Below are 13,462 nucleotides of genomic sequence, written 5' to 3' on the forward strand. Positions count from 1 at the left end.
GTAATGGAAGAGAAAGAATGCTTATGTCCCTAACACATGATGGGAACCCCAAAGAATGGCTATCTATGCATAAAATAACACCCTTGTTTTTCCCTAAATGCTTCCATCTCTTATGTTCCTACAATAATTTTAAAGTAGTGTGGAGACAATTTGTTCATTTATATAGGAATAAAGTGTGTGCTGAGGTCCAGAATTGGTTTATCATAGGAAGTTATTTGTACTGCTAGGCTCTTTTCCCAGAAGCAAACTGTAGATTATTTGCTTGAAATTAACAAGAGTTCATCAGTTATTCATTACACATGTAATTAGCCTGGGTAAAAACAGATGGTGTTTCCATGTCCTTGACATCAATTTTTCCACTCCTAGTTATCACCCACACTCCTCTCTCTGCTTTCCCTACTGAAGTCTGATAACCCTCCAAGTTCCAGATTGGGAAGAGGTTTTATCCTTGGTGGGTTTGATGTCCAACAGGCAATACTTGAGTGTTCCCATCTTCGGACGCAAAGGATAATCTTTTAACTACAACTTTGGAATGCGCTTGCACTCTATGTTCTAAACCCCCTTCTTGGCTAGAACCAAGCTAGATAATGGCACAGAGGAGGAGAGTAATGAGCCATCAGATGGGAGGCAAGCACATTATTTTGATGGAAACTGCTCTGCTAATGGGAATATCAATCTTGAGCAAAATCCTCCCAACTCTGCCAGTGAGGGATTTGTCTATAGTGTGAGAGTAACAACAGAGCAGGCACTTCCATGCTGGTCTTAAAAACGGAAATCTTACTTGGGGCCATGCAAGTGGCCTTAAAGAATGGCAGGCACAGAGAACAAACAGGCTTTAGCTGTGCAGGCCCTGTTCCAGATCTAGATTGTGGCAGTGAGAAGTGCACTTCCTTAGAGGAAGCTCAGGTTCATCAAGCCTAAGGGATCACAGGCACCCATGGGCAGTGCACTTGAGCCAGCACACTCCAGCCCTGGGAGCTCAAAAGGAAAAGGGAGAAGATGGAAGGGCCAGTCTAGTACCTTCCCAACAGGGGAGCTGTAGGCAGTAATGAAACCCAGTAATCCCACCAGCCTCTGGCCTGCCTGGACCACTGGGGCTGACAGTGAGCTCTAAGGTGAGGACCTGAGGTCCACAGGGTAGAAACCTCGTTTTCCACCATATCCCCAGCACTAGCACTGCCACGGGCACACAGCAGGTGCTCTATAAATAGTTGTCAAATAAAATGAACACACTATAAGCATGACTAAAGGCACCGGAGAGAAAAGCTCAGGGAAGAGCTCTCCCTCAGTAGGTAAGGGGACCCATCCTTCAGAAGATTCTTTTATTAAAACTGGGTGACATCGATAAGGGAACAGTACAAAAAAAATTTTGGTCCATGAAAAAAACATAATTCAGTTAATAAAAAGTTATCTTCAACAGGGACACTGTGTAGGAGTGCTGAGCTTCCTTCTCATGGTTCCAGCCCCAAGAACAGAGGTTGTCCAGTGTCACTGGGGAGACGCTTTCAGGAGAGAGGGTGGGATAATAGCAGGAAGAGGAAGATGGGGAGAATTCTGCTGTCCCGAGTGTGGAACAGGCAGGGATACCAGGCTGGGGGAATATGCTCGCAGGAGCCTGAGGAGGGGGTGGGGAAGCAGGGGCTTTGTCAGTTCTGTGGGTTTAGAGCCCATGCTGAACGGAATTCCCCCTCTGTGCCCAGCTGTCTCCCACCCTGCTGTGTTGAGTCTGCGAGCCTGGGATATGCTAACTTGGGGTGATACAGCCTGGAAGAATCTGAGGCTCTCGTGGAAAGATGCAAAACCATCTCAGTTCCAAGGGGCCAAGATCACAAGGTCCTGCTGCTACCTGAGGGGTCTGAAGCTTTGAGGGCAGGGGCTGGGGAGTCACAATCCTGTGAGGCAGGGAGAGGAAGGAGGCACAAACCCAACTCAGAGCTATTCTCCAGCCCTAGGCGCTTTCACTCCTCAGAGCCCTAGAAGTCACCAGTGGGTGTCAACTGGGCAGATAAGAGACAGGAAGACAGGGTGGCCCAGGGCTTTTACCCGTTTGATTTTAGGCCTGTTTCTCCATGAAGTGATGGGGGGAGGCAGGGTGGAGTGAATGAAGCACACCTCCAAGCAACAACAGAAAGAAGCCTCCGCTAGCAATGACAGTACTCCAGGTTAGACCCCTGGGGCTCTGACAAGGAAAGGCAAGATTCCCCCATTCAAATACCCTGGGTTAGGATATGTAGGAGGAAATCCTAAAAAGAGCAGCTACAAGGAGTACGCTGGGAGGGAGCAATCGTTAAAGAACAAATTCCAATACTGATGTGGACCCCCTAGGAGGGAGTCAGAGAAGCACTGAGACAGCAGACCAATCCAGAGGCTGCAGAGTGACCTGGGGCTCAGTGGAGCCCAAGAGCCAGGGTTCCTTTAGTACTAGAGGGCAACAAGTGAAGGAAGTTTGTTCCAAACCTGTGGAGGGAAGGAAGGAAATTGGATTCTGTTATCAGGAGAGCCAAGATCAACTAGCTTATAGAGTGCCCTTAGGCCTGAGTCTTGGAGAAGGGAATGAGGCTCCCAACTCCTCAGTCTCTGAAGGGCAAGATCAGTGTTGCTGGTCCCCTTGAAGACCGCCTGGCCTTAGGCCCAATCCATTCAATGCACTGATTACCACTACAGGTTCTCTCTCTAATACTATCTAAAGGTCCTATGTAGACCAGGGGAGGGTAGAGGCACCTGGGAACTTTGTGGGGCAAAGGGAAGCTGGGGGGTGGGAAGAGATAGGGTGGGAGAAGAGGGTAATAGGTGTCTTGTAATACAGAAATGTGAGACCCTCTTCGTTCTGGTGTCGTCCTTGAACCAACAGCATCCCCTGGAAGGCCCCAAGCAAGACCAAGGCAGGTGCTATGAGGCAGGCAGCACGGGGCCCAAATAAAGAATTGGTGCAGCCAAATCAGGGCTGTGGGAGAGGCCCTATGTATTTCGGATTCCCAGGGCTTGTTCTAATTCTTGTCGTCTCTGCTGCACCTAAGGAGAAAACAGTGGAAGGAGTGGAAGATGAGGCAAACCAGGAGTAGACAGCTAATACCACTGACCCCAACCAGGGGTGCAGACCCCTTGCCTTTTGTCAGTTTACCCTGTGCAGCCCAGGCACCTACCTTGGAGTAGAAGTATCGGCACACGGCCTCCTGAGCCCAAGGCTGGAAGTAGAACTCAGCTCGGCGCTCTTCCTCTGGGTTACCCACCACATCTGTCATGGTCTGAGGGAGATGGCAGAGGGTAGAGAGAGGAGAATAGAATTGTTTCCTTCCTTCACACCTGTTATGGATTGAATTGTATTCCCCCAAAACATGTTGAAATCCTAGCCCGCCAGTACCTGTGAATGTGACTTTATTTGGAAATAGGGTCTCTGCAGATGATCAAGTTAAGATGGTCATTAGGGTGGGCCTAATCCAATTTAACTGGTATCCTTATAAAAAGGGGAAATTTGGACACAAAGACAGACATGTACAGAGGGAAGATGAAGTGAAGACAAATGGAGACCACCACCTGCAAACCAAGGAATGCCTGAGGCTACCACAAGTTAGGTGAGGCCTGGAAGAGACCCTCCCTCATAGCCCTCTGAAAGAACCAAACCCTGCCCTACAGACACCATCTTGATTTCAAACTTCTAGTCTCCAGAACTGTGAAACAATACATTTCTGTTTACACCACCAATCTGTGGTACTTTACTAAGCAGTCCTAGCAAACTACGAATTAATATAACACCCACAAGTCACCCCTGCTATCAGCAAGTCGTTGCCTGGTTCAGGGATCCCTTCTGGCACTCTTGGTCCCTTGCTCCTCTGCTCAGGGTAGATGGGAAATAAGGAACATTCCACACATTCTCTGCTCACTCCTACTTTCTTGCCTGAGCCTCTGGTGCTCCCCTCTCTGGGAAATACCTCAACTACCAAATTCTTCATGAAACCTGCACCTTCTGAGCCTCATCAATCTCCCTTCTCCTCTGAATTCTCTTATTGATACTGGTGAGTTCCAATAATGTCTGATATGGTTTATTCCATTTTAAATCATAGACTAATTTTCCCACCAAATGCATGCTGCTTTGAAGCAGAGATCATTTTCCACTCTCCATCCCCTACAATATGTTGCAGTGACAGCAAAGTAAGTGCTAGATAAATACTTGATGGTTCTACGTCCATTTCCCTACTTAATCGTAAAATAGACCCTGGACCGTGCTAAAGATAATCTGGTCCCTCACTTCCCCCTCTGGCTGTATCACAGAAATAAAGTAAATATGTGCCTCATCAAACTATATCCCTTTGCCCCTTTCCTAGACATTTTTACCTTAAGGTCCCGGCACTGGGACTGAAGCCAATCATTAATGAAACCCTGAGGGTCTCTGGCAAAGCTCAGCATGAACTCCCTCTGGGTCTTCAGCTGATTGATAGTTTCTATTGTTTCATGGATCTGAAAGGAAGAAGGAAGCTCATAACATTTTCAAACTGGGGAAATGCAAAGTTAAATGGAAGGCAGTATGAACATCTCCCTTTGCCACTCCCAACTTGTACAGAATGCTGCCCAGAAATGGCACTACTGGCCAGAGCTCCAACTGCTCCAGCACTCAGCTTTCTTTTAGGAGGTAACTTGCAATGTAACTCTATACACCTAATGTGAGAAAAGTTTTCCTTTTAGTCTCCAATGTCCATTCTGGGGGATGTTACATGGTGAATACTTAATCCACAGCACACATGGGTCTAAAAACACTCGTGGGTAGAAAAGCAATATAGAGAGCTGTCTCAAAAGCCAGGGCCCATGGATTTTTTTTCTCTGCCCTCTTCTCAATCTCCATACTCTTCCTGGCTATTTCATCTACTTGCATGTCTTCCATTACCACTGACAGGGTAATGAGTCCCCAATCTGCAAACCATAGTCCATTTCTAAACTCCAACCAATCTAACTACTTGCCATCTCCATACACCTTCAACTCTGTAAAACTAAATTCACTACCTTTCCCCCAACACTTGCTTCTCCTCCTGTTCCCAGTCTGAGTGAATTCTACTACCCACCCAAACTAGAAACCTGGGAGTCATCCTAATGCGTCCTTCTCCCTCACACCTCACCCCACCATCCCCATCTAAACAGAGTCCAGATCCCTTCAACCCCACTTGGACACATCTCTATTTTCATCTACTTATTTCCATCCTCACTGTCAGTACCCTAAGTTTAGGCCTTCCACATATTTCACATGCATTACTGCACCAGCCTCCTAACCGGACTTCCTGCCTCCAAATCTGCCCCTTAAAATCTGCTCTCCACCTTCCTGCAGGTGTTCCTTTGAAATGCAAACAGCATGAGCCCCTCCAGTCTTCAGGACAAAGTATTAACAGGTGTTCCCTGCACCAAAACTGCTTCATGATTAAGCTCTGCTTTCCTATGCCATTTCCTTTCTCAAAACATCCCATCCCAGGCACCCTGTGCTGTATCTAGCACACAAATGACTTGTACATCTTGAACATACCAGGCTCATCTTTGGACCTTTACACACCCTGTTCTCTCTTTCTGGGATGTCCTCTGCCTCCCACACCCCTAAGCACCACTCTCTTTTCTCACCATCTGTTAACTCCCACTCTGTCCTTCAAGATTTATTTGGGGCATCAACTCTTCCAGGAAAGCCTCCCTGTTCTCTTTTTGGTTTTACTTGTAGGGACTACGTCTAATAATGTTAAAAATAACAATGAGATAATAACAATAGTAGCAGCAGTTATTTGTTTTACGTGCCAACACAATGTCATGCCTCTACATGTGCTGCCTCATTTAATTCTCACAGCAAGCTTATAAATATAGCCTTTATTTCACAGACCAAAAACTGAGGCTCAAAGCTATTAAATGGTATAGCCAGAATCAGAACTCAAGTATGTCTGGCTCCAACCAGCACCACACACAGTGCCTGGCCTATACTGGTGCAGTATATTTTGAAGGAATACCAAGAATCAAAAGGCAGACTAGAAGCCATGATAGAGGGCTGGCAGCACCCAAACTATCTAGGACAGAGGCACTTACCTTGTTGTCTAGAGTAGCAATCTCCTGCTGGCTGGCAGTAGACAGTAGAAAAGAATTCATCTGTGTCTTCAAGGTATCATCCACTTCCACATCAATGTCATAACAAGCCGTCTTTTTCTGATCATTTGGGTCAACACTGGGGAGGAAATCAAAGGGACCTGGTAAAGGGCTTGTCCCCTAAGAACTAATTACATGGGGTCAAAAAGATGGCTCAAGAATGAAAGGAGTTGCCCGGCCGGGCGTGGCTCAGCGGTTGAGCGTTGACCTAGGATCCAGGCGATCCGGGTTCGATTCCTGGTCAGGGCACATGCCCAGTTGCGGGCTCGATCAATGATTCTCTCATCATTGATGTTTCTCTCTCTCTCCCTCTCCTTTCCGCTCTCTGAAATCAATAAAGATATATTTAAAAAAAAAAAAAAGAATGAAAGGAGTTGATTATAAAAATCCTTTCGGGTGTGACAGAAATGTTCTGTACCTTTCTTGCGGTAGTAGCAAAAGGATATATACATTTCTCAAAAGTCATCACACTATACTTTAAACAAGTGCAACTTATTGTATATAAATCTCAATAAAGATGATTTGTTTAAAAAGTCAATGGTAAAAATTTGAATGGTACAAAAGATATCCACTGAAAAGTTTATGCCTCCCTAAAGAAAACCACTACTGTAGTATCTTATGTATCTTCCTCCCTGTTAAACTAAAATTGACCCTGAAAATAAATTCAAATAAAACACACACCACACAAGATAATAAGTGTTCTAACTTTAAGAACAGGAGTGTAGAACATAACCAACTTCCATTAACCCAATGTATAGGTAATAGGAGTTACTATTGGCTGAGTGATGGTTCATGGTCTAAAGAAAGGAAGGCCTTTATTGGAATTCACATAGAAGGGTAAGGCAGAGAGACTATATCCAACCACAGAGACACACTGCTTTGAGGAAGAAGTGCCTTCTTTCATGCTCTATCTGCCTAGAGATGCCTTGCTCATCCATTTTCTGAACAAAAAAGTAGATGAAGGTAATGGAGGTGGAGTCTCAGACTGAAATGTTCTACCATCCAGAGAAAAGATGGTAGCTCATCAGTGATGAGCTGGTCAATGTCTAACAACTGATTCTCCAAAAGAGGATGGTGAAAAAAGCCCTGATTTGTAGCATCTGCCAATTTCTGTGGTTTAAATATTCCTAACATGGTCAATTTCAAGCCACCAACATTATATCACTGATCGAGGAGTTGGGAAGAGATGTGCAGTTACAGATCATTATATAGTATTTCCACTATACAGATACAAATGACATAAGTAACCTTAAAAACATAAGTACTAATAAAATAACTAGGAAATGATGAAATTTTGAGTATGTATTACCCTCATTTTTAACAATGTATTTAATTGTAAGTTTATATAATTTAATTTTAAGTAAAAGCTATGTTTAACAACCTGCTTGCAAAATTCCTGAAAATTTGACAGTTGGCTTATGCAAGCTGGTACAAGCCAGCTCCAGTATACCACTACCTCCCATACACATGCTTACCTGATGACATGATTAATGATGATGGGCTCTGGTGGCATAAGCAAGGCATGGAGCCTTTGGGGGATCTCTGAAAACTTCATACGCTGCGACTCAAAGATCTGTGGAAAAGAAGGGAATCAGATAAGAAGTTGGCATGTCGGGTACAACTACTGCTCCAGTGGACTCTAGCAAAAGAATGAGTTATTTTCTTACCTGCTGGAGGTACTTGTCACAGATGACAAACTCTCGCTCATGAGGGTCCTGGAGCTTATGTGTCTTAATATATTGCCACAGTGCTTGAATGATCACTGGACGGGTCTGGGTATGGATGCCCAGGAGCCGAGCCAGGCGAGGGTCTAGTTTAAACTGGGGAGGCTGCAGAAAACCAGAGAACATAAAGATGAAGCTAGCGAGCTGGTCAATATGCATTTTGGGGTGCTTAGCATGATCATACACTCAAGTCATTCAATAAGCAGTAATGTAGTGCTTTCTCTGGGACAGAAAACCACTAGGAGAAACTCAGAAATGACTAAAATCCTATCCCTGTATTTAGGGAACTTAAAGTCTGGCGGCAATTATCCACAACTAGACTTAAACTTTAAAATGTCAGACTACTGTGAAAAGCTGTGAAAGCCAACCCCCTCACTTCACCACAGCATACCTGGTAATCCAGCATCAGTAGGACAGTACACCGTACATTCACATCTCCTGGCCGCTTCACCTGGAAGCCATCCGTTTCCTGGGTAGTGGCGGTCCTGTGCCACTACAGAGAGGAAGATGTCAGGGGGTGCTCTCCCAGAGGAAGAGCTGGGGTGGGAGGGAAGAGCTTCTGTAATGACTGAATATTCAACTTTGATTACTGAGGCTATTGGAAAAGAGCAATAGCATAAGAGTTGTCTTTTTAATTGCTTATGGCTTTGAGATTATTGTCTGTTTAAGTAGATTAACCTTTTAATTCTGACTGTTCAGGATCATGTTTAAATTAGCCTACATTTCCAATGATAATTTTATCCACACAATGGGTAATACACGTGTATAGTAAAATAAAAGCTATCATTAACTGAGTACTTACAATGTGTGAGAGTATTCTAAGACATTTACTTGGATTATCTCATTACTTCCCACAACATCCACAGCAGATAGGCACAATTAAGCCTATTTTGCAGATGAGAAAACTAATGCTTAGAAGAATGAAGTAACTTGCCTAAGGTCAAACAGACAGTAAGGAGTGGAGCTCTGGTTGACTCTGTGTCTGACTCGAGAGTCCACCTTCTTAACCACCATGCTTTACTGCTATAAGGTTGTTAAATATATTTACAAATTTCTATTGATTATATGACTGACTTCCCTTATTAGATGGTAAAGACCTCCCCATGTCTCTTAGTGGTTGAGGTTAAGGGGCTGTAGCTACACTGGCAAAAAAAAAAGGAGCTGGTTAAGTTCACTTGGAATGTTGGACTAATTCTGGTTTTGACTGTATCCCAAAGAACACTGTCGCTGACATGGTTTTCAGAACATTGCATAATCAAGCACTGTAACAGATTCTTGATGATTTGGAATGTGAATCTAAACAGAACAGGGATCAAAAGGAAGTCCTAGAACTATAAGAGTAACCTTGGCAAACACTAGAACCCTATCAGTCAGCCCCCTTATTTATAGAATCTGCTACCATGAAAAAGTATGAATGGTGTATGGTTAACTATGTCTCTTATTAACAAGCAAGCTGCAGAGATGGCCTGGCATGTATAAAAGGTCTCCATTAGACTTTCATTTGAAAGTGGAAGCAGCAACCAGGATAGTAACATTAAAAAGGTGGTACAAGTCAGACTGCAAGAGCAACTGGGTCCAAACAGCTAGTGCCACCTGGAGGTCAATGTGCAAACTACAATGGTGGTACTGTTCACCAGGGGTCAATCTTTATTTATACCTCCCCCTCTCCCTAGATGTTAAAGTTTGGCTCCCAAGTCCATCATCTTTCAGTCTTAGAGTCAAAGTCTAGAGGGCAGAACTACTCACTTCTACCAGATGGTTGTCTGGCCCATACAGGTCTTTGTCCAGTTCGATCACCAAGGACTTAAAAAAGGAAGAAAACTTCCTCTTTTGCTTGGTGGCATCATATTTGGACAAGGCTGACTAGAGAGAAAGAAAAGGTCATGTTAGAAAAGCCCAGAAGAAATTCCTCAAGACAAAGTCCCATAAAAAAGGAACCCACAACAGCAATGGGAAAAAACTCAAAAATGTCTTTTGAATATGTCTTAGGAGATGGCAAGGTAGATGTCTGTGTGTATTAAACAAGTCACAGTAGCGACAGAACCCTAAAGAAGCAGCTTATAACATGTATAGAGGGTCACTGACTTACCCACCTCATTTTCCCAAGGGAAATAAGGCAAGTTAAGCCAAACCATTGCACATAACAAAGCTAGTTTAAACAGAGAAAAGTCTGACTCCAGAGGGGAAATGAATCACAGGCAATGAGCAGCCAGAACAAAAACAGCTTTATTTGGATAGAATGACACCACCAGCACATGGACTGGACCTATATAGAGAAGGAGGCTCTGACACTGAGCCCTGGTTCTCCTACAAAAATGCATTCACATTAGCTTGCCTGTGAACAGCTAAAAATAGAGAGTAAGAGAGTATAAGGGAAAAGTGAGCTTCCCCAAGGAGCTTCTGGGAAGTTTGGGGGCTATCACCTGTCAGCTGATGCTCCCCATGAAGCAACCAAGGTCCTGTCAGATAAATCTATTCCACTTAAACTATGAGATGTCTCCAATGAAAGTTGTGATTCCCATTCACAATGGGAATCAAGGACTTCAAGAACTCAGAGAGGAAAACATGGCCTCAAATACAAAGTGCAAACCCACTTGAAAACACATACACACGCCCCACAGAATAATTTGCACATACTGCTAAATGCAATGGCCAGCAGCATCAGGAGGAAGGTAAACAACAAATCAAATCCCAGGACAGTAAGGTTCTCGATATGATACCACAGTGAGGGCCAAGCTGTGGGAGCCAACACAAAGAACCATTGTCTTTTAGTACAGGGAACACAGTGACCCTTCTCCTGCTGTTCCCAGCAGGAGCTGTGAGCACCAGTCAGGCTTCCTGCCAACCAGACAACACTGCTTGTTCCCAGCAGCTCCCACCCTAGATGCCGACCGCGGTGGACCTTGAACTCACATCCTCCAGGAGCCGTCCTTCTACCCGAAGCTCCCAGGAAGCCACGGTCCCTTCCCCATCCTCGGCATCTGACTTAGCCGGATTGAAAGTGTTAGAAATGAAAATTCGCAGCTTCCGTTTTTGCTGAGGAAGGCAGAAACAGGATTGATGGTGGGGCTTCAGGGGTTTGATGTTGAAGACAGGGTCTCCCCAAACCTCAAAATTATTCTTAACAGACTGGCTTAGTGTCTACCCAGTCCCTAGGGTGGGTGGACAGAGATTCCATCTAGGAGTACAGGCCATTGGCCTGAGTGCAAGAGTATACACTGAGATGCCAAGTGGACAAAGTCATGCAAGGTGCCAGGTTCCTAAGGCGGCAGAGCACTTGAAGCAAAAGCATGGACAGGGTATATTTCTGGTGCAAGAGATATCAAAAGCCCCTCCCCTTTTGCTGTTCTGTTTTTATGCTTCTAATGTAATTCTCAGTTCGTAGGCAGAAGGGAAAGATGTAATTTAAATGCCAAGGAGAGCTGTGCTGCATCTTTGAGTTCTATCCTAAGCCTGTTGAAGGTTCCCGAATCCTCTCCTTTGGCTCTCTGCCTAGCATGCTCCTGTGTTACCTTGATAGGACGTTTCAAGGCCTCCTGTATATCTAGCCGTTTCCTCATGATAGTCTGGTCCAGTTTCCTTTCAAAAGCCAAGAGATCCATATAGGCCTGGGATTCTGGTACCAGTTCACGAATCTTAGAAACAGAAAGATATCACAGGGATATAGAGCTGACCATCTCTATTCTCAAACTCACCACACCCTCAAGAAGACCTACAGCCTGGACTCACCCTTTGAGGTAGAATTTTGTCAGCCATCTTCTTTTTCTTTGCACTGTTCAAAATAAATACTGTTATCAGATTGAGATGGAACTAACCAAAACATGAAGACAGGTTGGCAGCACCTCCATTTACAGTAAAGTGAATGGATTGCAAAGCTTCTCTCAAATCAAAGACATTCCCTCAACCACCCAACATGAGGCATTCTCAAGAATAAGCACCATCTGCTGACAAAGCACCACCAATTCTTGTTTCAGACACTCCCACCACCTGAGTTGTCACAAGCCCCCTCCCTTCCTCCCTCCCTCCTCCCCATGTTCATCTTACTTGTGATTTCGATTTTGGACCGCCTGCTGCTGGACCTGCTGGATCTGCTGAGGCGCAGGTCTCTTGCGAGACTGGTCCATCCCTGACTGAGCCAGGCCAGGTCGGACTGAAGGGTTCCCCCCATAGCCAGGGGGTCCCATGGAAGGTCCCTGAGGTGTCATTCGGCTGCCTGGCAGCATACCTGGTCTCTACAGGGGGGAGAGGACCCAGAGATGTCATGGTTTCCCCTACTAATGCCACCAAGAAAGGAAAAGTGGGTGATTCTTGAGTTCTTTGAATGAAACAGGCTGCAGGGGAAGGTAGGAGATGGGGCACAATGGGAGGAGAGCCCTCTGCCTGTTTGAAATATAGGTAACTGGAGCTTCCTCTGTTTCAGTCGTGATTCATAAGAGAATATAGCCCAAAAGCTAAAGAATCACATTATACTAAAATTCTCCCTAGTCTACTTTGTATCTGACACGGACATCTCTAGTTCCACATCTACTCAGATAGTACACTGTCAGCTACTATCTCCTTGGAAGCTGATCTCAATTTGCCAGCTACCTTCTGGTTACTCTGGGCACTGGAACTGCCCAAGCCCTTATGCACTCCAGGCCTCATCTGCCCACCCTAGGCCCCACTTCATCAATCCTGATTCTATATCCTGACTCCTCCCCATGGAAACAATGCCCCTAGGAGCAGGTGGAGATGCTAACAGCCTCCTCTGCCTTTCTCCGCACTGCCTCCCCCACCCTCACTCAGGGCCCAAATTCCTCCCTGGGGAGCCCCTCCTACTTCTCTTCCCACCGCAATCACTCCCCGGCCCCCGCTCGGCCCCGCCCCCGGCCCGCGCGCCCCTCCTCCTGCCCCACTCACCGGATAGGCCGCTCCGGGCATCGGAGAGCGGTACAGCCCTTGACCCGGCGCCGGGCCCATTCGCACCGGCGGTCCCGGAGTCCCGCCCGGGCCCAGGGCAGCCGCCGCGCCCGCCCCTCCTGAGGCTCCGGCGCCGCCACTCGGAGCCACAGACTGGAAACCCGCCCGGGCCGCCATCTTCCCCGGAGCCGCTCCTGCAGCTGCACAAAGAACCGGAACCGGAACTCCCCCCGCCCCTCGTGCGCCCCCCGCGAGCCCTCCTGTCCGCCCGGCCGGCCGGCCGGCACGGAAGGCTCAGGGCAGCGAGACTGTGGGCTAGAGGGGGCAACTAGCGGAAAAGGCGTGTTGACCACGCCCTCCCGTCTTCGCGGCCGGGAGGCAGAACCATAGAGAAGAGCTCTGGGATAGAGAGGCCCTGTGAGCGGGCGCCCCCAGGCCGACGGGAGGATGACAGGCCCCGGAAAGAGGGACCACGGCCCCAGCCCCAGCCCCAATGCTCTGATAAAGAGGGTGATGGTGTAATTGCTGCCTCTTGGCGCCGTGCGTTGAACTTTCCAAAGTGCTTTGTTTTTCGTTTCTTTCTCTTACTGTTATAAAAGTCCAAGGGACTGAAGAAGAGAACGCACTGTTTATTCCACTTTACAAACGGGAAAGCTGAACTCAGAAAGTAAGTGACTTGGCAAAGGTCATTAGGTAAGCAGTAAAGCCAAAGCCTAGAATCCAGATTTCTGGCT

The 13,462-nt window shown here is 46.3% G+C and overlaps 1 protein-coding gene across 3 annotated transcripts; it reads right to left on the reverse strand.

Annotated features, from left to right (window-relative positions):
* Positions 1–1,245: 1,245 nt before the first annotated feature.
* SMARCD1 (SWI/SNF related BAF chromatin remodeling complex subunit D1) lies at positions 1,246–13,038 on the reverse strand. 3 transcript variants are annotated; one of them, XM_081127594.1, is made up of 13 exons: positions 12,729–13,038; positions 11,874–12,061; positions 11,559–11,601; positions 11,342–11,464; positions 10,743–10,865; positions 9,576–9,692; positions 8,221–8,322; positions 7,773–7,934; positions 7,581–7,678; positions 6,049–6,184; positions 4,333–4,455; positions 3,144–3,245; positions 1,246–3,012 (listed from the first exon to the last, which is right to left on the reverse strand). In XM_081127594.1, exons 1-13 carry the CDS (start codon positions 12,903–12,905, stop codon positions 2,959–2,961), a joined length of 1,548 nt encoding a protein of 515 aa, XP_080983720.1. In that variant the 5' UTR covers positions 12,906–13,038; the 3' UTR covers positions 1,246–2,958. The 3 variants fall into 3 exon arrangements, with proteins under 3 accessions (XP_080983720.1, XP_080983722.1, XP_080983721.1); XM_081127596.1 differs by lacking the exon at positions 11,342–11,464 and having other exon boundaries at positions 12,729–12,957; XM_081127595.1 differs by lacking the exon at positions 10,743–10,865 and having other exon boundaries at positions 12,729–12,957.
* Between the last annotated feature and the right edge of the window lie 424 nt (positions 13,039–13,462).

Source organism: Miniopterus schreibersii (assembly GCF_964146895.1).
Source record: "Miniopterus schreibersii genome assembly, chromosome: 2".
NCBI classification, from domain to species: domain Eukaryota; kingdom Metazoa; phylum Chordata; class Mammalia; order Chiroptera; family Miniopteridae; genus Miniopterus; species Miniopterus schreibersii.

Coding starts and splice junctions, on each gene's coding strand:
- SMARCD1 (XM_081127594.1), bottom strand. CDS start 12,905: ATGGCGGCCCGGGCGGGTTTCCAGTCTGTGGCTCCGAGTGGCGGCGCC. Junction 7,679..7,772: donor GTGACAAGTACCTCCAGCAG/GTAAGAAAATAA, acceptor TCTTTTCCACAG/ATCTTTGAGTCGCAGCGTAT. Junction 6,185..7,580: donor ATCATTAATCATGTCATCAG/GTAAGCATGTGT, acceptor TTTCCTCCCCAG/TGTTGACCCAAATGATCAGA.